At 44.1% G+C, this 26,610-nt stretch overlaps 1 protein-coding gene and 1 long non-coding RNA gene across 2 annotated transcripts; one reads left to right on the top strand and one right to left on the bottom strand.

Annotated features, from left to right (window-relative positions):
* Positions 1-1,636: 1,636 nt before the first annotated feature.
* LOC115099419 lies at positions 1,637-21,803 on the top strand. The gene is made up of 4 exons (XR_003858770.1): positions 1,637-1,733; positions 17,075-17,158; positions 19,385-19,468; positions 21,394-21,803. It is a non-coding gene; the product is annotated as an uncharacterized LOC115099419 (long non-coding RNA).
* Positions 5,243-18,276, bottom strand: LOC115099418 (fibrinogen-like protein 1). Its single transcript, XM_029617052.1, has 7 exons — positions 18,200-18,276; positions 16,470-16,554; positions 15,577-15,604; positions 13,742-13,833; positions 12,909-13,029; positions 10,926-11,111; positions 5,243-5,719 (listed from the first exon to the last, which is right to left on the bottom strand). The coding sequence occupies exons 2-7, from the start codon at positions 16,548-16,550 to the stop codon at positions 5,415-5,417; spliced, it is 813 nt and encodes a 270-aa protein (XP_029472912.1). The 5' UTR covers positions 16,551-16,554; positions 18,200-18,276; the 3' UTR covers positions 5,243-5,414.
* Positions 21,804-26,610: the final 4,807 nt, after the last annotated feature.

Here is a 26,610-nt window from a genome sequence, read left to right as displayed (position 1 = left end):
GCTAGGGACATTAGCGTGTCCCTAGCGCCTCTTTTTGGACAGGAGCCGACGCTCAATTTTGCCAGCGTCGGTTCTCAAACCCGCTGACAGCCACGGCTTCGGAAACCGGACGCCAGCAAAATTGAGCGTCAGGTTTTCAACCCGCGAGTCACTGGTCAATTTCAATTTTTTTTTTAAAACTTTTTTTAACTTTTGGGACCTCCGACTTAATATCGCCATGATATTAAGTCGGAGGGTGCACAGAAAAACAGTAAAAAAATGCTTTTCTGTGCACTTTCCCGATGCCCGGAGAAATTAACGCCTAACTTTTGGGTAGGCGCTAATTTCTTAGAGTAAAATGTGCGGCTTGGCTGCACATTTTACTTACTGGATCGCTCGGGAATACCTAATAGGGCCATCAACATGCATTTGCATGTTGAGGGCGCTATTAGGTGCCGCGGGTGGGCCGCATGTTTTCCTCCCCTTACTGAATAAGGGATAAGGGAAAACACGCGTCCAGAGCAGGCTGACAGTGCGCTCCGACGGAGCACACTTTACTGGATCGACCTGAAAATCTTTAAAAAGAATTTTACACATTGGGACCGATCATTACAAACGGGGCTTGGTAACCACAGTATGTGTAACACTAAGGGCCAGGATGCGTTTAAGTGCCGGGCCTTCAAAAAAGGGGCAAAGGGGGGCAGGGCCATTTGCCGCTGTGTTGGAGGATTGTGAGGTGGCAGGCTGCCAGCAGGCACAACTTGTGCCTGCCTAAAGGTCAGGGTGGGGGTTAGAATAGGGCTAGGGGGTGGGAAGGATAGAGTAGGAGGTTCAGAAGTTCCCTCAGGCCATTCCGAAATCTGAGCGGCCTGGGAGCGAATGGGTGAAGGCTGCAGGCATTGGCACACACAGGGTGCACAATTGTGCACCCTCTTGCTCGCGCCGACCCCCAATTTATAACATGCGCACATGTGGAATCTTATTCTAGTATTACAATTTTTGGCAGGGCTTCTTTTTGGCCACTGCACAGTCTTTCCTTGCCTTTATTAATCTTGAAAACAGTGTTCCTGGTGCCTATGTGCTAGGCATGTCGCATCTCTGAACTACAGGCATTGTCGTGGTGGGACAGATGATTCCAGGAGCATTAAAGCTTCGGCCTGTTCCATCCTTCTTGCCCAAGGTAGTCTTGGAGTTTCATTTGAATCACTCCATTTCATTGCCAACCTTAGATAAGCACAAGGATGTGGAAGAATACTGCCTCCTCCGTCACTTGAATCAGACTTTTGGTGCGGGAAAACCAGCTTCGTGGGCTACCATAGCTTGCTGGATTAAGGGGGTGGTCTCGGGAGCCTATGTGGAGGCAGGAAAGCCATTACCTTCTCAGGTTCAAGCTCATTCTACTAAGGCTCAGGTGGTCTCAAGGGTGGAAGCTAGACTGAGTGGCAAAGTGGTCTTCCTTGCACACCTTCACCAGGTGCTATTGCCTGGATGTACAGGCCCGAGAGGATTCAGCCTTTGCAAGGGCAGTGTTAACCGGTCCGCAGGCAGCCTCCCACCCTGATCAGGAGTAGCTTTTGTACATCCCAATGGTCTTGAGTCCATCTGGCTACATGCTAGGAAATGAAGAATTTACTTACCTGATAATTTTGTTTTCCTTAGTGTAGACAGATGGACTCAGCATCCCACTCACGGCTGCCCAAGACCGGTGCCAAGAATTCGCCCGTGGAGGGGGTTTCTTTTCCAAGAGATTACAGGTAAACCATTGTCCAAGCCCTAGATTAGGGCATCTATTTTCTTATTGGGGTTCAATGATTGTTATGGTTATCTGTTTTTAATCATATTTTAAATCAAGTTTTTTCAATAGTATGATCACAGTGGCTTTCGAAGAGAATACTGAAGGGCTGAGCTCACCGCAGGGGTGTATCTAGGGTGACATCAGCTTTGAAATCTGACACCATCTCCATCTGCTGGCAGGGGAGCATAAGCCAGTGGTCCTGAATCCATCTCTCTACACTAAGGCAAATGAAATTATCAGGTAAGTAATTTCTCCCGTAGTGCTTCTTCTTTCTGGATAATACTTTGAAATCAGTGGCTCAGTGTTTTATGGCAGTCAAAAAAGCAAACAGAATGTTAGGAATTATTAGGAAGGGAATGGTAAATAAAACGGAGGATGCCATTAATGCCTCTGTATCGCTCCATGGTAGGGATGTGCATTCATTTGCAACGAAATAGGAAATAAATATGATATTTCCTATTTTGTTGCATTTTGGGGGGGCTGACAAAAGGAAAGGAAAACCCACAAAATTTCATGTGGTTTTTCCTATTGGTTTTTTTTTTGGGGGGGGGGAGAAAGGGCACATTAACCCCCCCCCCCCTGCAAACCCACCCTAACCTTTCAAATTTAATTAATTGCAACCCCCTACCATCCTGACCCCCCCCCCCCCCCAAGACTTGCCAAAAGTCCCTGGTGGTCCAGCGGGGGTCCCGGGAGCGATCTCCTCCTCTCAGGCCGTCGGCTGCCACTAATCAAAATGGCACTAGTGGCTCTGTTTATTCTAAAGAAAGTACAGCTGCAATAGGTAACTTGAGACTTTATTAGGGAAAGACAGAGACAAAGGGATAGGGACAAGGAACAGAACAAAGCACGAGGAAATAGTTTGTTCTGGGGGGCGACAGGTCCATACAACTGTACAATCACCCAGCCACCCCAAAGTTCCAGTAATGTGGATAATCTTTTATACCTTTCACACTGATCAATCAGAGTATATGCCAAGTGTTGATTCTAGATTAGTGCAGTGCATTTCATTTGAGAATGTATTAGACCAATCAGCTAATGGGTCTGGGATGTTGGCTGGCTGCATTCCAGCATGTAGGCAGAGTCCTTTGCATTCTGTATCTAACACTGGTATACAGGAATACAGCACTAAGAGGTGTCAGAAAGACAGTGCATACCTACAGCTCTTTGCCCTTACCATGTGACAGGGGCTACTGGTGCCATAGGTCGGCTCCTGTCACATGGTAGGAGCAATGGACGGCCGGCGCTATCTTAAAAAAATGGCATGGGGTTGTAATTAATTAAATTTGAAGGGTTGGGGTGGGTTTGGGGGGAGGGTTTCCGGGCAGCCAAAAAAAATCAGCCTGAACTGCAGGAAAACGAAATTTCGTGTGGCGGGCCAATAACGAAGGCCAAATCACATCTCTACTCCATGGTGAGACCGCACCTTGAATACCGTGTACAATTCTGGTCGCCCATCTCAAGAAACATATAGTTGCGATGGAGACGGTACAGAGAAGGGCGACCAAAATGATAAAGGGGATGGATCTGCTCCCCTATGAGGAAAGAGTAAAGAGGTTAAGACTAGTCAGCTTGGAGAAGAGATGGCTGAGGGGGGATATGATAGAGGTGTTTAAAATCATGAGACGTCTAGAAGGGGTAAATGGTAGAGATGTGAATCGTGTCCTCGATCGTCTTAACGATCGATTTCGGCTGGGAGGGGGAGGGAATCGTATTGTTGCCGTTTGTGTGTGTAAAGTATCGTCATAATCGTTAAAATCATGAGCCGGCACACTAAAACCCCCTAAAACCCACCCCCGACCCTTTAAATTAAATCCCCCACCCAAATGCATTAAATTACCTGGGAGTCCGCCATAGCGGCGGTCCGTGGCTAAATCGGGGGAAGGGGGAGAGCACGAAAACCGGCACACTAGATCGTGAGGTCTTCAGCTGGCGCCATTTTTCAAAATGGCGGCGGCCATAGACGAAAATGATTCGACGCAAGAGGTCGTTCCGGACCCCCGCTGGACTTTTGGCAAGTCTTGTGGGGGTCAGGAGGCCCCCCCAAGCTGGCCAAAAGTTCCTGGGGGTCCAGCGGGGGTCAAGGAGCGATTTCCTGCCGCGAATCGTTTTCCGTACGGAAAATGGCGCCGGCAGGAGATCGACTGCAGGAGGTCGTTCAGCGAGGTCCGGAACCCTCGCGAGATTTCCGGACCTCGCTGAACGACCTCCTGCAGTCGATCTCCTGCCGGCGCCATTTTCCGTACGGAAAACGATTCGCGGCAGGAAATCGCTCCTTGACCACCGCTGGACCCCCAGGAACTTTTGGCCAGCTTGGGGGGGCCTCCTGACCCCCCCACAAGACTTGCCAAAAGTCCAGTGGGGGTCCGGAACGACCTCTTGTGTCAAATCGTTTTCGTCTATGGCCGCCGCCATTTTGCGGCGGCCATTTTGAAAAATGGCGCCGGCTGAAGACCTCATGATCTAATGTGCCGGTTTTCGTGCTCTCCCCCTTCCCCCGATTTAGCTACGGACCGCCGCTACGGAGGACTCCCAGGTAATTTAATGCATTTGGGGGGGTTCGGGAGGGTGGGGGATTTAATTTAAAGGGTCGGGGGTGGGTTTTAGGGGGTTTTAGTGTGCCGGTTTTCCTGCCCTCCCCCTTCCCCCGATTTACGATTTTTTGACGATAAATCGGGGGAATTGGTATTGTATTGTGGCCCTAACGATTTTTGACGATTTAAAATATATCGAACGATATTTTAAATCGTCAAAAAACGATTCACATCCCTAGTAAATGGGAATTGGTATTTACTCTTTCGGATAATAGAAGGACTAGGGGGCACTCCATGAAGTTAGCATGTAGCACATTTAAAACCAATCGGCGAAAGTTCTTTTTCACTCAATGCAAAATTAAACTCTGGAATTTGTTGCCAGGGGATGTGGTTAGTGTAGTTAGGTTTAAAAATGGTTTAGATAAGTTCTTGGAGGAGAGGTCCAGTGCTATTACTGGTATCAGTAGGGTGCAATATACTTAGTTTTTGGGTAGTTGCCAGGTACTTGTGACTTGGATTGGCCACTGTTGGAAACAGGATGCTGGGCTTGATGGACCCTTGGTCTGACCCAGTATAGCAATTTCTTATGTTCTTATGCGGAACAGCCTGAACTGCACTCGTATACTCCTGAAAGGACTTGGCAAAACTGCAGCCCAATCAGCAGAATAACTTTATTCTGCACACACAGGGCAGGAACACATTAAAGAGTCTGGAGGGCAGTGCCTTCTACTGCATGCCTATGATTGTGTGAAACCAGTGCACAGAGGTCCAGGGATGGCGGAAAGGTGGCTACTGCCATGGTGGTGACTTATGTCCTCCAACCTGTGGTGCCGATGGTGCCCCTCCAGTCCTGGGGCTGCAAAGAGTCATCAGCATGACCTGGGGGAGACCACTAACAGATTATGGGAGAATAAGAGAATAAAAATCCACATGATTAGAGTCTGCAGTATTTTTATTGTGTGGTTTTTCTGTGTGTATCTCACTGGAGAAGGCCATACAATGCAGTTTCAGGTTTCCTAACATCTATTGATATAACAATTGGTGCTACCTGTGGCCATTACCTTCCTTTCCATCCCTTCCCAGTGGGAACTTTATTGTCTGGAGGATTAAGCTGTTTTTATTTTGAGGACACTGGATTTCAGTGATTCGAAGAATTTCCAGGTTACCCAGTGCACTCCAGAGGCCCAGCCCCTGTAGTGATCCTCGGAATGCCAGTCCCCATTCAGATCTGCCATGCCACAGCTGCTGAACCACCAGCCAGAGTGTGTTCGATGCTCGCTGCAGCTCAAGAAAAGGATATCGCCCACTCTGCAGGGGTCGCAACCATCATTGTCCCTATCAATGGTGCTGAACTTGCTGCCGTCCTGGCTCCTGAGGTCCTCGCCATCGTCCTCTCCTCGGAATGCGTCTCCTGTGAACAAAGCCAACACTTTGGTCAGTCGTGTTTCAGGATTGAGGGAGGAGCTGCTAGGAAATGCTTTAAATATTCACAAAGGAAAGCCCAGAGGTGGTGACTCCAAACTAGTTTGGAAACGGTGCAGGTCACGCATGGATCCTGCACACAAAGACAAAACCTTACCATGTGCCTATGATAACACCGCCTCCCACAAAGAGCCCTGTAACTGAAGTAGTGTGTGCGCAATTCAGCTGTGCAGGGAAAAGATGAGTAACCCACCTCATGCAAAAACCATCAAAAGTGAGAATACTGATAAAAATCCTCTCCCAATCAAAGAGAAACAGAAATCATCCACACAATAATAAACACTGTGCTGTACTAAACAACTGCCTGCTTCAACCTTAATTTAAAAATAAATGAAATGATAAGCGGAACAGTTCAGACTCGGCCTTGGTATAAACCTGTGAAGTAAAGGTGCCTGAAATGAATCATCACTTCCTCTTTGTCACAAAATCCAATCAAAAAATTTTTATTGTTTTTTTTTTTAATGCAAATAAAATTACTGCGCTTAGCAGAGTAGAATCCACCATGTGACATGAGCAGGAACCTGGCCCGTTTCAAAATCTATTTCTTCCTCAGGGGTAACTTGATAATTAACATCTGCAAAACTCACTGTCCAGGTAGATGACCCATGCCAAACCAACCTTTACAGTGTTCCCTGTTATTGGAGCTATTTCGTTTTCTAAACCACTTTCTCATTGGTCATCGTGATGAAAAAGCCATTGCTGGGGTCAGGGGTCCAGCGGCCTGATTCTACCACTTTGGCTGCAGGGGCGAGGGGAGGAAGCAATTTTCCGTAGTTCAAACACGTTCCAGGTGAGCGACCCGGCCGAAAAGCAGCACTGACTGGAGTGGAGTTATTCCTCTGCATGAGGCCTGCTATTGAATATATGGATTTATTTATAAGCCTTGTGACCAGCCCATCGTACTATAATCAGACTCCTCCTGGAATCTCTGTGGTAACCTTCTCTAACCCTGGAGTAGCATAAACACCATCAAAGCCTTTGTCTTTTTAAAAATACAACTCTCGTATGGTGATGGAAAGTCACCGTAAGGACTGTAGCATTTATCAACTGGCTGCATGCCCTCTGGCTTCACTCAGTTATTTTATGGATTTCTAATTCAGATTTTTCTAAGGCAATCAGGATTACAAGAGCGCAGCTACAATGGGGTAAATACCAGGACTGACTCAGCCTGCCTTGTTAACATGGAGCCAGCGGGCAGGCCTAAAACAGTGGGCTCTCAATCTAATCTTTGAGAGAGGCCTAGGAGTGGAGGAGTAGCTGAGTGGTTAGAGCAGCAGACGATGAAAGAGGAAAACCAGCGTTCAGATCCCACTGCCACTCTTTGTGACCTTGGGCAAGTCACTTTACCCTCCATTGTCTCAGATACAAAGTTAGCAAACTGATGAATCTAGGTCTCTGAAAAATAGCACCTGTGATTTAAAAAAATAAAAAACAAGGGGAGGGGGGCATCCCACAGGTATTTTAAGTGCCCAGACAGGCTCATACCATTTTTTGGGCTGCTGCTGTTGCTAGGAGCGAGAGGGAGAGAGGCTATAAGGCTCCTATATAAGTAAACTATTTATACCATTGTAAGAGGGGCAACTAGCAACTTGGGGTGAGGTTTTGTTGGTGGCCTAGGTTGGGGGGGGGGGCAGTTTTACATGCACAGTCATAGGTACAAACAGCATAGTCGATATAAGTGAAAATTGTATGCGATTTGGAGTGATGACATAAACAAAGATGAGATTTGTACATTGTACTCTCATCTTTGTGTAAAAGTTTCATCAAATCAGTTGTATAAAAAGTTGACTAATATGTGTGCCTCCCCAAAGGCTCTCTCTCTCATCTCCCCTCCTCATTTCCCCTCTCCTGCCTGAAACCGGAATTGCGATTTTTATCGGAAATCCCATTTTGGGCATAATGCCAATGAAAAATGGTGTAGTTACGTTTGGCATTAAATCGTGCAATAGCGTGTGTTACGCTATCGCACGCAATATTAACACCCCTCATTTCATAAACTCTGCCCAAACTCCTCCCCTTTGACTACAGTTTTAAATTTTGCATACCTATCTCACAATGCATTATCGCAGGTGTTAAGGCCCTAACCCTGGTGATAAGGCCCTAACACAATTTGATAAATGACCTAGGTAGATTGTAAACCCTCTGGAGCTAGAAAAATACCTACTGAATCTGAATGTAATCTGCTTTGAAGTGCTGAAAATGGAATATAAATCAAATCAAATAAACAGGCATTTTTAATCCTGAAGTGCCACAAGCTTGATCAGGTTTTCAGGATATCCACACTGAAATTGCAGGAGATGTATTTTTATACAATAGAGATTGTGCATGTAAATGCATTTCATAAATATTCAGTGTTGATATCTTGAAATCTGGCCACCAAGTAGCACTCAAAGACCAGAGTTGCCTATCCTAACCCAGAGCTGCCAAACTGCAAACCTGGAAGGCCACAAATTGGTCAAGATTTATGGCTATCCCTACTGAATATGCATGTGATATCTTTACTAGTGTAACCCCCTATAGACTGTATTTTTAGAGTTTCTCCAATGCTACTATATGCCGAAGCATCAATGTCACCACATTCTTTTCCTCCTTTCAAGATACCATGTATCCCTTCTAAGAAACCTCAATCTTAAGTTCAATGTCTTTTATGTTATAGTGCACTGATAAGGCTCATTAGCGGGCCGATACAGTAAAAGTCGCGGGAGAGCGGGCAAACGCCCACTCTCCTGGCGCGCACAGAGGCCACTCTCCTATGCACGTGATTCTGTATTCCAATGATGGCCCGCGGCAAAAACAGGAGCTAGGGACATTAGCGTGTCCCTAGCGCCTCTTTTTGGACAGGAGCCGACGCTCAATTTTGCCAGCGTCGGTTCTCAAACCCGCTGACAGCCACGGCTTCGGAAACCGGACGCCAGCAAAATTGAGCGTCAGGTTTTCAACCCGCGAGTCACTGGTCAATTTCAATTTTTTTTTTAAAACTTTTTTTAACTTTTGGGACCTCCGACTTAATATCGCCATGATATTAAGTCGGAGGGTGCACAGAAAAACAGTAAAAAAAATGCTTTTCTGTGCACTTTCCCGATGCCCGGAGAAATTAACGCCTAACTTTTGGGTAGGCGCTAATTTCTGAAAGTAAAATGTGCGGCTTGGCTGCACATTTTGCTTTCTGAATCACGCGGGAATAACTAATAGGGCCATCAACATGCATTTGCATGTTGCGGTCGCTATTAGGTTCGGGGGGGTTGGACGTGCGTTTTCGAATAAGGGGTAAAGCTAGCGTGTCGAAAATGTGCATCCAATCGCGGGTTAACAGTGCGCGTCCCTGGCCTGTACGTTATGTTATATATGTTTTTGCAATGTTACAATGTATCAAAAGTAAGATTCCTGTGTCCTACTCATTCTCACGGTTCTAATGTAAACCGATGTGATATACTCCAATGAATGTCGGTATATAAAAACTATCAAATAAATAAAAATAAAATTAAGATAGTAGCGGGCAACACCAGCCGTCAAGCACCTCAAGCCAGTCAGGTTTCCAAGATATCCACATTGAATATTTATGAGATGCATTTGCATTCGCTGCATTCATTGCATGTAAATACGGATTCATTGTGGATATCCTGAAAACCTGGCTGGCTTGTGGCATTCAAGGCCTGGAGTTGCCCCTGGTATAAAGCTTGCTCAGATGGCGGCTGTTACTCTCTTCAGGGTCTGTGCAGAATTCCTGGCCCCACACAGACCCCCAAGGGAGGCAGCAGCCCTGTATTACCAGAGGCCAGTGAAAATCTAAGTGGCTTCCAGCACTTTCCTTTCAGATGGACCAATGGCCTACTAAAAGTAGAGCAGCCAGAAGAATCTTCATAGGGAAGATTTCTGCAGAAAATGGACCCCTCTCATGGAAGAAAGCTACAAGTATTAATTCTGAGATAAGGGACTGGGAAATTGTGAAATCAGTTTAAATAATCAGAAAGATAATTATAGAAAAATAATCATTGGCATTCATTTAATGAATACTTTGTTCCAACGGTTCCTCTGAGAGAAGAAAAAAGCTCCTGCTGTAGTTTTTTGAGCTGAAGTGGTATAGAAGGTGGGTAATACACTCTTTTGCCGCTGCAGTTTTGTGGCATAATTACAATCTGCAAGCTCTGTGTTAAATAAGCTTCATTCCAAGTCTTAAATCTCCCATTAAAATGCATCAGAGATGGGAACATTTAGGAGGGAGATAATGGGAAAATGATCATTTCAATCAAAAGGTGCATCCATCTGATGAAGAGGGATAGAGAGAGCATGGGAGCTGGCCTTCTTGGGTCTTTGATATCCCAGTGTTAGTTAACGTGAGGCTAGTCATTAATGAATTGTGAAGGGAAACAGCAGAGCCATTCTGACTTGCCATGAAACTGGTTTCAAGCACTACGTGGATTTGCGCCTCTACATTATCATTCCTTCCATGCATGTAGCATCTTCTCCATTTTACGCTGCTCTCAGAACTATACAAGGAGAACTTCAACATTAGATCCCTGTGATGTGTAAATTGTTCTTACCAACACCAGGCTAACTGAAAGAGCTTTTAGCCAAGTTGTCATTGTGCTTGTGACCTACTCTACTGTACCAAAGAAGAAAGCCAGCTTCAAGGCATCAGATCTTAGCCTGTATCCTGTGTGTAGCTTTTTACATTCTATGTGTCAGAAATAATATTTTTCCTATAGGTGGGAAGCTGGCACAGTGCAGGGAAGAGTGAAAAGGGGAAGGATATGAGCTCACTGTAGCGACCCTGCTCTTATAACTTAGTGGTGGACAGCCAGGACATTTGAGGCTTAAATCACAAAGTCCCTGGTTAGAAACAGTGTGTGCCACCGTGAAGTGCTGCAGTGAGCAAGGACCCCGGTACGCACAGACCTCTTAACCTGGCCTGACAGAGGCCACCACCTTGTCTTTGAGAAGCAGCTGTTAAAATTTGAACTTCAGCCTGTTTATCTATGTCTGTTTTGGTGTCTGCATCATTTTGGCCATGGTTTGCTTTCTTCTTGGAAGATTAGCACAAGACTTAGGATAAACCTTACACAAGGGTGGAATTCTGCCATGCCACACTCCATTTCTGCTCTGCCAGTATATAAAAGATTTCATTGAATACTCACCTGCAGTACCAGAGTATGCACCTAATGATAGCTGATAGCCATTTTCTTCATTGCTGACTTTGAAGGATGCATATTTTGCATAGGCTTTAGCATTGCTGAAATCTTCCAGGCTCACTAATAGCTGAGCTGTCTTGCCTGCCTGGTTTGTCAGGTAATAAATGGGGTCCAGACCCAGCCAGTGTTCACCTTAAAGAGAGTAGAAATGATTTCATAAAGATCATTCAAGGACACGGACAATGGTGCAGTGCTGGAGTGCAGAAGATTTGCATGTCTGGAATATCGTGCTCTCTAAATTAGATGTTAATAAATATTCTCTGTTAACTCAGCTTTTCACTTTACTATCTTATTTCTGTGAATAGATGCACTAATGTAATGCTGATAATGAGTCTTTTCCGTTCATGGCTTTTACATACTGGTGAATAACTAAAAAAAAGGAAGTTATCTATTAGTTCATTTTGAAGTGTTGTAGGCACATCGTGAATGACGAGGATATCTCTAAAACACTAGGTGGCCTAAGTCCGGTCCCTGGATTTTGCCCAGTGCCATGAGATGTGCAAAGTCAGGTTGCTGCCATTTTAAAAATGATGTTGACCGGCCTGGCACTAAGGGGCGCTCTGGGCCTCCACTGGCCACCAGTTATTTAAATGAGAGGTACAGGCAGGGTGGGAGTGGGGTTCCGTCTGCCCCTCAGACCACCAGGGTCCTTTTTTTTTAAATTGGGGTGGACCATTCGACTCCCCAGGAATATTTCATTATTTGGATAGAGAGGGAAGGGTGAGGGACACTTTTCTGAACAGAGGGGATGGGGTTGGGGAAAAGAACAGGCCATTGCCATGTGGTTTACCTAATTTCTTTTCTTATGGGGCCAGAGCCACCTCGGAAGGCGGTGGAGGTTTCCAAAGATGCTGGGGTAGTTTTAGCTAATTTTGATGGGGGGATTTTGGGGCCTCAGGCCATTTAAGCAATGGCATCCCTGGCCGAGGTGGGCCATCATATCGCAATTAGGCCCATAGCACGGTGCGACGTTTGTCATGCGTTTGTGCCGTGATAAAAAAAATTGCATTGCTGTGATAATTTTAAGGGTGGGGCTCTATATCACGGAGATACCCACCGAAATATTTGGAACCTCCTGTGATAAAATATCATGGCTTAGTAAATCGCCCAGTTAGATTGTAAGCTCTCAGTTGCAGGGATCTACCAAATGGAACTAAATTTGTAAATCGCCTTGAGTTTGTGTTTGGAAAGCCAAGCAATAAAATGCAGTACTTCACTCATGCTATGACCAGACAGGAGAGCTCTCAGTGATTTTGGCATCTCTTGGTCAGCAAATCTGCTAGCAAACCTTAACTGTCCTTAAAAATGCATAATGTAAGGATACGTTTGGTATCACAAAAAAGTAATGAAAACAGTTACTTAAGATGAATCTGAGTTGGGCTTGTGGATTGCCATGTGGTTCCTCATGCTCTGAAATAGTTCTGATTGCTAATGCCCAAGGTTTACATTTAAAGGGGACTGTTTATCCCAATACAAAAGACTGGAGCAAGAAGAAAGGACTGAAAGAGCCAATGTAAGGAGAACTAGGAAAAAGAGTCAGTAGGTTCCTTGATTACAGCAATGGTTTCTGAAGGTCTTACTCAGGCTGTTGGCAATGTGGGAGGACCACAGGGCTTCCCAAAAGTGTCATGATGAGCCCAGTCAGTCAGGTTTTCAGGACATCCACCATGAGTATGCATGAGGTGCATTTGCATATACTGGGTTTCCAATGCATGCAAATTGATCTTATGCATCTTCACGATGGATATCTTTAAAAATCCAACTGATGTTTGAGCCACCAAGACAAGTTTGGGAAACCCTGGTGTAGTGAAGTCACATCTGTCTCATGGAAAGCTTCATTTTGTCTCCTTCCTCTCTATGCAGATCTGTGTGTGTGAGTGATATGTGTGAGATGCAGGAATAAAACCCCAAATCAGACCCTTTACCTACCTGCATGGTTTCCAAATCCTTGTTTATATTCTTCCCAACCTTTGTTAAAGCCCAGGGAGTCTGCACCATTGTGTCTCTGTATGACTGTCCAGCCTCTACGTTTTCTCATCTCACAGAAAACCTGTGCATGGGGCGCCATAAAAATGATTTACTGCTGGAGACTGCAGCTCATTTAGGCCTAGATTTAGAAATGATCACCTGTGGCCAAAAAAGGGGCGGGGTGAAAATGCGCAGCCGACCTCATCGCAGCGGTGCGGTACCGCAGGCCACGTTTGCGGCCACGCTGAACACTTTCGCCCCCGTTGCACCAGTAGAAAAGGTGAGGGTATTTCCGGTGCTACTGTGGGAGATTAATGTGCGAAACATTATCGCCCACAGTGGTACCGGCCCCTCATTTTACTAAACCCGTCCAAACTCCTCCCCTTTCCCTCATTTACATTTTAACATCATGTTGCGGTAGTTATCACAGCCCATCGTGCTTTGAAAAATGACCCTCTTGCGTTACTCATCCTAGTACTCATCTCTTTACATTGGAGGTTCTCATCTCAGTCCGTGGGACACACCTAGCCAGTCAGGTTTTCAGGATATCCACAATGAATATGCATGAGCTAGATCTGTATAAAATTGTAGACAGTACATGCAAATCTATCTCATGCGTATTCAAAACCAGACCTGTTTTTAGCACTCCAGGACTGGAGTTGCCTATGCCTAACTATTTGGATCATTAATGCTGCAAAAAAGAGTTTCCTTTTTTGTTGATAGAGGTTAGTCTCTGTGTCCTACAAAGTTTCAATACATTTTTTAATTAATGAAAAAATGATCTATAGACCTACCCTGAAAACCTGTGGTGCCCCTGCTGGTTTTATCCAGTATAATCCACTGGCAGACCCTGGCCTCTTCTTCCAGATGTCAGAACAATCCTCACCTTTAAAAAAAAAAAAAAAAAAAAAAAAAAAGAATAGGCAATAGGTCAACTCTTTACAGAGTACAGATGTATTTCCCTTTTTTTGTATAATTCCTATATTAAACAAAAACACAGGTTTTGGGTGTTACAGATGTGGTGTATTACCCCTAGACCAGTGGTTTTCAACCCAGTCCTCAGGACACAACCAGCCAGCGCTATTTTCAGGATATCCACAATGAATATGCATGAGATAGATTTGCATGCACTGCTACAATTATATATGGATCTATCTCATGCATATTCATTGTGGATATCCTCAAAATGTGACTATGTCCTGAGGACTGAACTGAGAACCAATGTTGTAGACAATATTCTTAAGCATCCAAGCTTCAGCATTAATTATTTTTAAATTAACACTGGACTATATGTAGTTCCTATGACAAATCAGGCCATAGACCAGGCTCTTAGTTATTTATTTTTTAAATTCCTAGTCCTCACTATCACCAACTCTATGTGGACTGCAACAGAACAACCACGTAAAATAAACAAGAAGTTCCACGCAGAACTAACTGAGTCTTCGTTCTGGGCCATGCGCACATCCATGTGTATATGTCAAGGGTGGCCAACACCAGTCCTCGACAGTTGCAAACAGGTCTGGTTTTCTGGATATCCACAATCAATATCTCATGAGATACATTTGCATGCAAGGAAAGCATTGTATGCAAATGTATTTCATGTCTATTCATTGTGGATGTCCTGAAAACCAGACCTGTTTGTGGCTCTCAAGGATTGGAGATTGTGACCCCTGGTATATGTGGATGCCCTCCAAAAGATATCCTTGCCAGGATCTTCTTGGATTCCACGACGAGTCCTGAAAAGTTGTGTAGCAAAGACACCAGAAACGCACACAGATTCATGTATTTATCAGCTCTGCATTTTATTATACTTCTATAACTGACAGTGTGTATTTTCTTAATGCATAAGGTAGTAAAGAATGGATGTGACTGTAGACTCCTCGTTAACAACCATGTAGATAGACACCTTGACTCAATTTTGTAGTATTCTAGATGCTTTGCATTATTTTGTGCTGTTAAACAGTGGGAAACATGGAGAAGGTCTATCTTTCTCTACTTAATCCTGATGTGCAAAAAGCTTTAATTTGTGCCAAGAGGAAACTCCCTTGGATTTGCTGAAGCCAGTAAAGTTTACCGTGTGTGCACTAGAAATGTAAGCAAAGCCTGAACCAGCCAGAGTGCACATTGGGCCTGTAATCATTCTACTGTATGTGTTTTCCAGTACAACTAGTAATTGGTTGGAAACAGAAATCCATCCAACGGGGAGTGTGTATATATTATCCTTGGACCCCAAAGAGAAATGCAAAATCTAAAATTGACAATATTATTGCATCAATAGAAATTACTTAAATCGCCGCATGAAAAATGCTGCGTTTCACACTGAGCTTCGGGAAGGTAGACTAAGATTGGATTGCACAGAGCATTTTTGGAAGCCTGCTTTAAGGCTCCTACCTTCTGTAACTCCAGGTCTGCCTCTCACTTCTCACACAGTACATTTTGCACCAGTATTGAATTGTATAATCCAAAGCTCATTAAAGTGGCCAGTAACCTCTACAAATAGTTGCCATAAAAGCAGATGATATGCCACCAGTTTTCATGACTCTCCCTTGAAGCTAATTATGATTTTTGAAACATATAAATTCCAGATGACGTAATAGCTCATACACATACAGTTCTGAGATGTCTTTACCTTTAGCCACTGGCTGAGAATCTGTACCCTGTCAAAAGAAGAGACATATTTTACTTTAGAAATAATCAGATTCAGAAGCTATTAGAACAGTATCTGCTGTAACCCTTGCACTCGCCCCTCCCAAAAAAAGATAGTTATGCAAGTTAAATTAATTATAAAAAACCAGGAACATGACATTCAATCTTCTACCACAGTGCAATTAACTATAATTTACAATGACCACTTTGCTTAATTTACAAATGACCCATAAACAGGGGGTAGATTTTAAAAAAGGACGTGCAATATTATAACATGCGCGCGCATGTTATAAAACCACAGTCGGCGCGCGCAAGGGGGGGTATAATTTCGCGACTTAGCATGGCAGCGCATCGTCGGGCTTCCCCAGTTCCCTCCCAGTATGCTCCAATTAAGGAATGGACTGGGAGGGAACTTCCCTTCCCTTCCCCCCCCTCCCCTAACCTCCCTTCCCTTTCCCCTATCCTACCCGGCCCCTAGACCTATCCTAGCCCCCACCCCCCATTTTTTTAACTTACTTTTTGCTCCTGCAAAGAAGCAGGAGCAAGTTGTGTGCGCAGGCACCCTATCCCCCAGCACAGGAGGAAATGGCCGCTGTACCGGGCGCCTCTAGCCCCGCCCCTCTGCTGAGTCCTGGCTCTTGTGCGCGTAACCAGTGTGCAGCCGAGCCCCTTTTAAAATGCACGCTGCACGCGGGCCATTCAAAATCTGGCCTTTAGCCATCTTCAAAGCAGGATTTCATGCAAGGCTTGTGACTACATTTAATATTCTCTTCTCAATCTGTTTTTATCTCCTTTTAATGTATATACCCCAGCAGCTAAGCAGTGTAATTTTCTCTCCTGCTTCGGGTGTAAGAATATCAAATGTGTTTGTCTTACCTGTGGCTTGACTTGGTGAAAAGAGAGGCATAGCAGTATGGCTATGCCAGAAAACCACTTCAGTGGAAAAGCTGAATTCATTTTCCTAAGTAAATTCAGAAAAAAAAAGGGTTAGAAATGTCTGAAGTGTCCTTCAGTTTGACAAGATCCATTTAAAACAAACATTTCCAGTTGCTTAAAAAAAACCTAAAAAAACCTCTTGTTTAGTGGTTTGCTTACTGTTCTTTAAGGGACACTTTTTCAGAAATACTGTGGGATATGACTGTGATAACCTTACAGGAACATAAGTTATTACTGGTGCTCACCAGTAATAATTTACAATTTTATCTAAACACTGACATTTATAACAGTTAACTCTGAAGCTAAAAGTGGTGCAGGATCTGTCCAGCCTTCAGTGCCGGGCACCTGTTTTCTTTTTTCTGTGGTGCTAATAAGACAGTATCAGAGAAAAATAAAAGCTGACACATGATGATTAACTGCTGACTGAACACTATGAAAACTTATGTTTCTCCATAACTTGGGATATTCTTGCAGGTATCCCCAGACCCCTCAGATGCCTGTTTGAGAACAGTAGTAGCACATAACTTTCTTTCTCTTGATTGCAGGTGCCAACCCCTTAATGACTGAGACATTATAGTTCTATACACCCATGTGGGGGATGGGAGATTTCCACTCAGACAACCTTAGAGGTGAGCAGGGTGTCTTTCTAAGCTGTATATTCTCCAGTTATTCAACTCCCCAGTGAACACTATACACTGACACTACATTAAGCTTTCCAGTGCTGTGCTGTCATGATCTGTTGAATAAAGAATCCAGAGACACTGTTAATTAAACAAGTCATTAGCACTGTTCCCTCTATGCTGTGCACGTGTGCATGCACTCACAGGTCGTGAGCTCTGTGCACACATCAAAACATAGTGTACACAAAAAATCCTGATATTATTTGCATTATACTGGCTTGTAGTGCACAAATTTGAACTTGGCTTATAAAAATGGCAGATAGGTGGACTAGAAATATTTTAAATAAATAAAAGTAGCACAAGAAGGACATTTTTGCACCAAGCAGTCTTTAAAAAAAAATTGAGGGAACAATGGGCAGTAGCAAAAAATATTTGAGCAGTGTCATTTAAAAAGTGTGCATCATGCTCCATCTCTGATCGTATTCATATCCCGCCCAAAAAGACATCTTTGTAAGGTTGCTTTTCAACCTTAAACACTGGTTCTCTTCACCTGATGATTTGAAACATTTAAAAATGTTTAATTAAGATTTTGATAACTTTATTAGCATCACAATTTTAATGTATTGCCAAAGTACTGTACAGAATGATTAAAATAAAAGAGTAAGAAAAGAAGAGAAAAATTGCAAACTGTCTTTTCTACTCTGTGAATTCTGTGGAGCAGGGACTGTCCCTTACATATTTATTTATTTTATTTAAAATGTTTTATATACTGTTTTTTATACTAAAATGTAATCAAAATGGTTTACAATATAATGTACATAATAAAATCACATGTCTGTACAGCGCGGCATATGTCTAGCAGGTCTATAGGAACAATCAATAGTTAACATGCTGGTAGGATACATGTGCGTCCTGTGCTTCTGCAATCCAAGCACGCCCCTCAGAAACTCGGTGGAGAGTTTACTTGGTCTGGACTGAAGACTTCCTGGAAGATAAACAACCTGCACGGAAAAAATAAATAAAAGCATCTGCAGGGGAGATGAGGATTACCTCTCAGCGGAGATGCCTCACTGCAAGCCCAGCTCAACCCAAATGAGATCAGAGGAAAGATGCACCGTGAATGCCGTGCAGTCAATAAATAGGGAGAGCAGGGCTGAGCCCTTAGACACAGAGGGAAGTGCTGGAGCTGATTGTGGGAGGGATTGTCTCAGATCTAACCACTGAGAGAGAGGCAGAGCCCCCTCCAGCATTGAGAATGGTGAAACTAAAGTCAAGCCTAGAAATTTCTCAAGACTTCATTATTATTATTATTATCATATTCATGATTAACAAAGTGGTGCAACATGCAAGACATGCCACATCTTTGTTTTTTCTACAATGTGATGAAGAAAGAGCATTTACAGATTTATAGATGAAAAATTAATGCGTACACACAAAGATCTGAGATAAGATACTATACGTGAGCAAACCAGAATGCATCGATACAGGTTAAAAACACAGACTAGCAGCAAACTAACAAAACATACCAAAATGAATCCATGTACAAGAGGTGTTCATTTAGGGGTGAGTTTCCACATGTAAAAATCAGCATGTACTCATGTCAGTAGTGTGTAACAGGGTGGATGCCATTTTAGAAACCTCATGAGGACGCACATACTTGCAATGTCACGTGTAAATGTGAAAGGGGGAAAAATGGGGCCGTTTCAGGGTGCTCCCAGGCCAAGTGTGGATGTATGCACACAGATTGCTATTTTGTAATTAGGCATATATGCATACATTACCAAATCTCTCCATATGCATTTACACCTGCTAATTCAGTCACAGATGTGAAATTGGACTTGTCTTTTGTCTGTAGTTTTTGGGTGGGGGGTCTGGGTGAAGTGCGGGAGGTCTGGGTGAACTGGTGATTCCGAGCACGTGCACAAGTAAGGATTTTCAGAAGCCGAGTATGTGTGCATACGTCAGCAAATACCTGACTCCACGTTTAATGCTGTGTTATTATGCGCACACGATACAACTATTACACACGCGGTGTCACAAAATAGAAAGAATGCGTTTCCTTGTCTTTCAAATCTGAATGCTTACTGAAACTTACACACATACTTTTAGGAGAAAAATATGCGTATTTTATAAACTGTGAGGCTTCCACACAAATCTCCGTAGGCCCCAGTAACACATTTGATGCCTTATGCAGATTTTTCCAAATTGACCTCTTAATATTTCATTTTTTAATAGGTTTATTACCTGCTTCCCAAGTAGCTCAAGGAGAGATGCAGGAGACATAAAACACAACATGAAAGCATCAAGACACAGCAAAAGGTATAAAAACACAACATCAGGACTTGTCAAAAACTAAGTAATACGTAAAAAAACCAGAAATAAATATATGACGCAATCTAAACAGCTCAGAAGTAATTCAAACAAAATCAATTAATAAAATTCAGGTTATAATAAAGTGTCATAAAAGAAGAGCTGTGTATAATATACAAAAAAAAGAAAGACAATAGAAGAAAACTGTGTACACTTCAAGAGAGTGCAATACTCTTTAGAAAGGTGTTATGGCAAATTAAATACAGGGTGAGACAAAGGCAAAATGTCCCGAACTCAGAAAACTCATCCCAACTTTGGGTCAAAGACCCGTCCTGAGGCTGAGTGATCAACAGATGGATGATGTGACTGAAAAGATTGCTAACAAAAAATTGAGAAGGGAGGTAGTGAAATGTAGTTATTGGTTTAGTTCAGAAAGAAGGGGCAAGAGAAAACTGGAGAAAAAAAAGAGTTATAACTTGAGAAGTTAGCAAGTAGCACATTTAAGACTAATCAGAGAAAATTCTTTTTCACTCAATGCACAATTAAGCTCTGGAATTTGTTGCCAGAGGATGTGGTTAGTGCATTTAGTGTAGCTGGGTTCAAAAAAGGTTTGGATAAGTTCTTGGAGGAGAAGTCCATTAACGGCTATTAATCAAGTTTACTTAGGGAATAGAAACTGCTATTAATTGCATCAGTAGCATGGGATCTTCTTAGTGTTTGGATAATTGCCAGGTTCTTGTGGCCTGGTTTGGCCTCTGTTGGAAACAGGATGCTGGGCTTGATGGACCCTTGGTCTGACCCAGCATGGCAATTTCTTATGTTCTTAAAAACCTTGGGGTGCTGAAAACATCAAATGCACAACAATATAGAAGAAAGAGAGTTTGATATGTCAAGTTTGCAGCACTTCCTAAATAAATAAAGATATTTGAATGCCATCTACTTTGCCATATATTATTACTCTGTGCCTTGCCATATGTAAACTACTTGTTATTTAAGCATTTTGGGATAATACGCAGCCTCCATGCCCAACTCTTTGTGAACACTGTTTATCTACATTGACCTCTTTCAGCAGCTATTTACCTATAGGTTTATGCTGCAGATTTGAGAATTCAGCCTCCCCGTCCTCTGTGTTTCTATATGTTTCATGTCTTCAGTGCACAGCTATTTTGCTGGAGGGACTTTTACCAAGGTGGCATTGTGGCACTTCATCTTATCCACAGACCAGTATTCAGAGAATATATTTAGCAGCATTGCCGACTGCCGATCACTGCAAGTGCCTGCTTCCCAAAGCAATTTAAAAACCTGTTTCGGGGCTGGTCCAGCAGTTCAGTGGAAGCACTGCAAGATACCTTCTGGATCTACTTCTCAGCCCCACCTTCTGTTCCTCCAGTCAGCTCGGGATGTTGTGGAGAGGAAATCCCAGTTATTATGCAACAATGACACCTAATGGCCAGACTCAGGATGCACATCTGCATCTGTCAACCCTGGTGGAGGGCTGTTGCTAAGATGGCTGGGCTATATGGAAGTGGGGAGAACAATTAGGAACATTTTTTAAAAGCAAGGAAAACCAATGGGTAGTTCCAAATTGAAGGGTCAGGGCTCCACAGCCTCAGCAGAGGTTGGAGGGTGCATGGAAAAAACTTTTCATTTTTTTCCCATTTACTTTTTTTTTTTTCTCATTTTCTTCCATTTCTGTGTTTTAGCACATTCTAAAATACAAAAGGAAACCAAACGTTGTGTTTTACCTCATTTCAGATTAGAAATAACACAAAACAAAAAATATTGTTGATGTATTCAGTATCATTTTAAATGACTGTGCATCAATGTAGAGGAAGGTCTTAATTGAGCTGGAAGTCTAAAGGAATAGAAGGAAACTGCAGACCCAAGGAAATAGCTTATATGAAAAAAGTCAACTGTATCATCTTTTATGGCAGGAGGGGCTTGAACAATGCTGAAGAGGGACCCACTGGCTGCCCAATCAGGAAAGAAACAAAATGGCTACGCAGTCAAGTCTTGATGCCATGAAGGTACTGCAAGATCCAGAGGACATGACTGTAAGCATGGCATGGCTGAGCCATGTGTCTCGGTGGGCTGGAGAGAGGAGCCTCTTTTGCTGTGGTGGGCCCAAGTGGGGAGCTGCTTACTCTGTGGAGGAACTGGACATGGGACCAGCGACTACGATGTTCCACACCCCAGGAAGACCTGCCACCCTCAGGCCTCAGTCTGGGAGGAGTTCCTGCTGCTGTTGCATCCCTAACCAGAGAGTAAGCGATCACAGCTATTGCCTGCTGAGGGAAAATAAGTGGTGAGGTCAGGGAGGGGAATGGGCAAAGAGCCAGAGAGAATGAGGAAATGGAGGGGAGAGAGAGAGAGGAGGTGGGTGAGAGAGAATAAAGACAAAAAGTATTAAAAGGTTAAGCAAATCAATACATGAAAAAATAAAAAAAACATGAACAAACTAAGAACAACAGAAAACAGTGTAAATAGTAAAAAAAAAAAAAAAAAAAAAAATTAGCAGGGTGAGATGGAGTTTTTCTCAGCTCCTAAAACATTTTGAAACATTTCCAGCCTTTACCATTGTGGTGTATGGCCTGTGTGTCTGGGTGTGGTGTAGAGTGTGTATCTTTATTCAGAAGCATGCTGAGCTGCATAGACAGAGGAATAACCAGTAAGAAAAAGGAGGTGATAATGCCCTTGTACAGGTCCTTGGTGAGGCCTCACCTGGAGTAGTTTGTTCATTTCTGAAGCCCTTATCTCAGGAAGGATAGAGACAGGCCAGAAGCGGTCCAAAGAAGAGTGACCAAAATGGTGTGGGGTCCCCATCAGAAGAATTATGAGGAGAGGCTGAAGGATCTGAATATGTACACCCTGGAAAAAAGGAGATGCAGAGGAGATATGATACAGACCTTCAGATACCTGAAAGATTTTAATGATGTACAAATGTCAACCCTTTTCCAATCGAAAGAAATCAGCAGAATTAGGGATCATGAAATGAAATTCCAGGGAGGACGACTCAGAACCAACGTCAGGAAATATTTCTTCATGGAGAGGATGGTGGATGCCTGGAATGCCCTCCGGAGGAGGTGGTGAAGACGAAAACAGGGAAAGAATACAAAGGGGCATGGGATAAACACTGTGGATTCCTTAAAGGCAAGAGGATGGAAATAAAAAGAGTTCATGAGGGCAACTTGCTGTTGCGGTGGTTACTACCCTTAACCAATAAATCTTGATACCTTTGATACAACTCCAACATTGCTTCAATGGCAAGGGGAATTTGGATTCAGACAGCAACCAATGCAGTTTTGGAGTTCCCCCCTTTCATTGGGCCCCACAACCTGATACAGGAGAATTGGCATCTTTTGGAGAAGCTGGAAGAGAATGAGCGTGGTAGGAGATATCTCCCACATGGGGTCCACAGCCTTTGCCCTGACCAGCACCCCACGGTCTTGAAGGGATTGTCTTGGAGTGGTGGAAGAGGAGTTTGTGAGAAGAGCTGTTATTTTTCCTGCTGCTTCCTGGCCTTCTCCTCCTGCCATGCCTCTTTCTTGGCTCAGTGCCATTCTTTTTACTGCCTCATTCTGAGCCTTGGGTTTTGCTGCAAATCTTCTTGCTGCCTTAGCCTATTGATTGCACTTGTTTTGTTGCATCACCTGTACACATTTTCAATGCACATACATTCTGCTTTGCCCCTTTTACAGGGCACTATAGTGTGTGTACAACTCTCTGGCCACTTTGCCCCCTCATTTGATGCCTTGGGGTCTTCATGCCACTGTTGTTGGTAATCTTTACCCTTCCTTTGGTGTCTTGGAACGAATTGCCATACCACTGTGCTGCTTTTTCTCTGCCTTCTTTCTTCACAGAGAGGGTGGTGGATGCCTGGAATGCCCTTCTGGAGGAGGTGGTGAAGACAAAAGCAGTGAAAGAATTCAAAGGGGCATGGGATAAACACTGTGGATCCCTAAAGGTTAGAGGATGGAAATGAAGAAAAGAGCGCATGGGGGTAACTTACTGGTGTGGCAGTTTACTACTCTTAACCAATGGGGTAGATTTTAAAAGAAGCGCGATCAGCCTACTTTTGCTTGCGCATCAGACTCAAGCAAAAGTACGCTGGATTTTAGTAGATACGCGCGGAGCCGCGCGTATCCACTAAAATCCTGGATCGGCGCGCGCAAGGCTATCGATTTTGTATAGCCTGCGCGCGCCGAGCCGCGTTGCCTCCCCCCGTTCCCTCCAAGGCTGCTCCGAAATCGGAGCGGCCTTGGAGGGAACTTTCCTTTGCCCTCCCCTCACCTTCCCCTCCCTTCCCCTACCTAACCCACCCGCCCGGCCCTGTCTACACCCCCCCCTTACCTTTGTCGGGGGATTTACGCCTCCCGGAGGGAGACGTAAATCCCCGCGCGCCAGCGGGCCTGCTGCGCGCCGGGCCGCGACCTGGGGGCGGGTACGGAGGGCGCGGCCACGCCCCCGGGCCGTAGCCACGCCCCGTACCCGCCCCCAAAACGCTGCCGACACGCCCCCGGAACGCCGCGACGACCGGGCCCGCCCCCCGACACGCCCCCCGACACGCCCCCCCTCCGAGAACCCCGGGACTTACGCGAGTCCCGGGGCTCTGCGCGCGCCGGGAGGCCTATGTAAAATAGGCTTCCCGGCGCGCAGGGCCCTGCTCGCCTAAATCCGCCCGGTTTTGGGCGGATTTAGGCGAGCAGGGCTCTGAAAATCTACCCCTTAACCAATAAGCCTTCATACTGTTGATGCAACTCCATCATTGCTCTCTGCTTCAATAGCAGAGAAATAAGAGGAAAAGGGGAATCGTATTGAGACAGCAAACAAGGACCCTGACTTTTATGGTCTGGGAAAACAAATAACCATGGGGGTAAATTGCTGGTGCAGCTGTTACTACCCTTAACCAATAAGCCTGATACTTTTGATACAACTCCAACAATGCTCTCTGCTTCAACGGCAAGAGATAAAGGGGAATTGGACTCAACAGCAATAAACAAGGGCCATGACATTTATGGTTTGGGAAACTGGTAAGTGTGGGGGTGACCTGTACGATGCGGCAGATAATACCATAAGCTTGCTGGGCAGACTGGATGGACTGTTTGGTCCTTTTCTGCTGTCTTTTCTATGTTTCTATTTATAAGCATTTGATATTCTGCCTTTTGAGGCTTTGGGGTCTTTATGCTATTAATGGTGCTGTTTTGTCTCTCTCATAGTACCTTGGGATGTTCATGTTACTGTTTGCGTTGCTTTGCATCTCTCATGGTACCTTGAGGTGTTTGTTCCACCGATTGGCTGCTTTGCCCCTCTCTTGGTGCTATAGGGTGTTCATGTCATGCTCTGTGCTACTTTACCCCTCTCCTGGGAGCTGCTGCCTCTGCCGTTGATGCTTGGCTGGAAGTTTCATAAAACTTCTTAGGAAAATTAATAATCCTAATATTCGGGCAGTGTACCACATTTTCAATATTTTCAATCTTATTTTGTAAATATAAATGGCCAGAGGAAACCACGTCAATTGACTTTTACAAAGTTAAGACCTTAGTATCACAGGAATTAACTCTAGATGAGATTTCTAATAATTGAGAGTGAGAAGCTTGGAAGGAATTCTCGTTGCTGTGAAACAAACTGAGCAACAGATTGGAAAGATTTAGCTATGGCTTCCCAAATTATATCCAATGTAATGTTCAAAGGTTTAAACAAGGGGGTAAATAGTACCTCTTTAGAAACAGTCCCATCCGAAGAAATGACAGAGGAAAAAGAAGCAGGTAAGGATTCGTCTCCCAGTGTACTCCAGCCAAGCGAACCATGGCTGAACTCCGACAGCTGCACACCTCCCAATGCCACTGGAGCAGATGCTCCAATGTCATCCTTTTGTGATGGCGGTGAAACCCTTCCATTAGCGGCTCCTGAGTTAGAGATGAATCCAAGTCTGGGACTGATGCTGATTGACCTCTGCTCGGCAGGCTGTCCAATAACCCTTTAACAGAGAGAGAGGGAAGATCCTGGCCCTGGAGAATATGTTTGTCCATTGGGCCGGTCAGCGTGGAAGATTTGGAAGTCTCCAAATACACTCACTGCAAAATTTCTCCTCTATTTTTCTGTATTGGATTCCCCTAATTTTTTTGGTCTGACACAGTGCTTGAGATCCTTTTTTCCCTTAAAATTATTTTCTTTATCGTGTATGCCGATCTCTTTGTAGTATTTCTAGTCAAGTTTGTATGACTTGTTTACATTTAAAAAATTTATAAATAAAGAATTTAAAAAAAAAACAAAACTTTAGCAAGCAGGTAACCAACATAAAAGAATGCTTCCCTGCTCCTTCTGGACTCGTTGTGCAGTGTTACCAACCGGTTACCATGCTGTCTTGTGCGGGCTGAGGGATCTGGATGTCCATCCCATGGATCTCTTGACCGAGCCACAGAAGGGTCACCAACCCTGGCTCATCTGCCGCAAAACCAGCGTGATGGCCCCAACAGGACTTCACAACCTCCTGGGATGATAAAGCTACCTTCTTCTGCTTTTCACTTCATCCATTTTTTTTCTCTCCAGACTGCAGGATTTGCACCATCCATCAGCTGCTGGAGACAAAGAAATACTGAGGCACTGCAGGTGGCACACTCAGTTATGTACAATGTCAGTAAAACGTTCTTTGTCTCCATCTGCTGGCACGGATACAAAACCAGGAGTCTGGACTGATCTGGGTATGTACAGGGAAATGTGTGTGTTTGGATTATGATTGGGGTGTGGGTGTTGAATGTGTTTGAATCTTGGGAAAATTTTGGGTTGTGAAGCAACAAAGGATGGATGAGATGGAAGTATCATTCACAGATTTGGAGACAGCAAAGGAGCATGATTGGTTGGAGCTACTATCGACTGTGAGTGGGGCTTTGGCTTGGGAGTCTCTCTTTTACTTTGGGTTTGTATTCAGCACATGACAGAAAAGTCACATGGTTATGTTAATTTGAATTTGTGTTCTCTGAATGTAAATGGTATGCATTCCTCGATTAAGAGAAAAAAAAATATTAATGCAACTCAAAAGATGGAAAATGTATGTGGCTTTTTTCTTTGGGATAGTAAAGAACATGCTAAACTGAATACAGAATGAGTTGGCCAGGGCTTCTTCTTCTCCTATACCACTAATCAGTGTGAGG

The sequence above is a fragment of the Rhinatrema bivittatum genome, chromosome 9 (genome assembly GCF_901001135.1).
Source record: "Rhinatrema bivittatum chromosome 9, aRhiBiv1.1, whole genome shotgun sequence".
Taxonomy (NCBI): Eukaryota; Metazoa; Chordata; class Amphibia; order Gymnophiona; family Rhinatrematidae; genus Rhinatrema; species Rhinatrema bivittatum.
The sequence above is the reverse complement of the archived record's forward strand: the minus strand, read 5'-3'. Positions and strand labels throughout refer to the sequence as shown.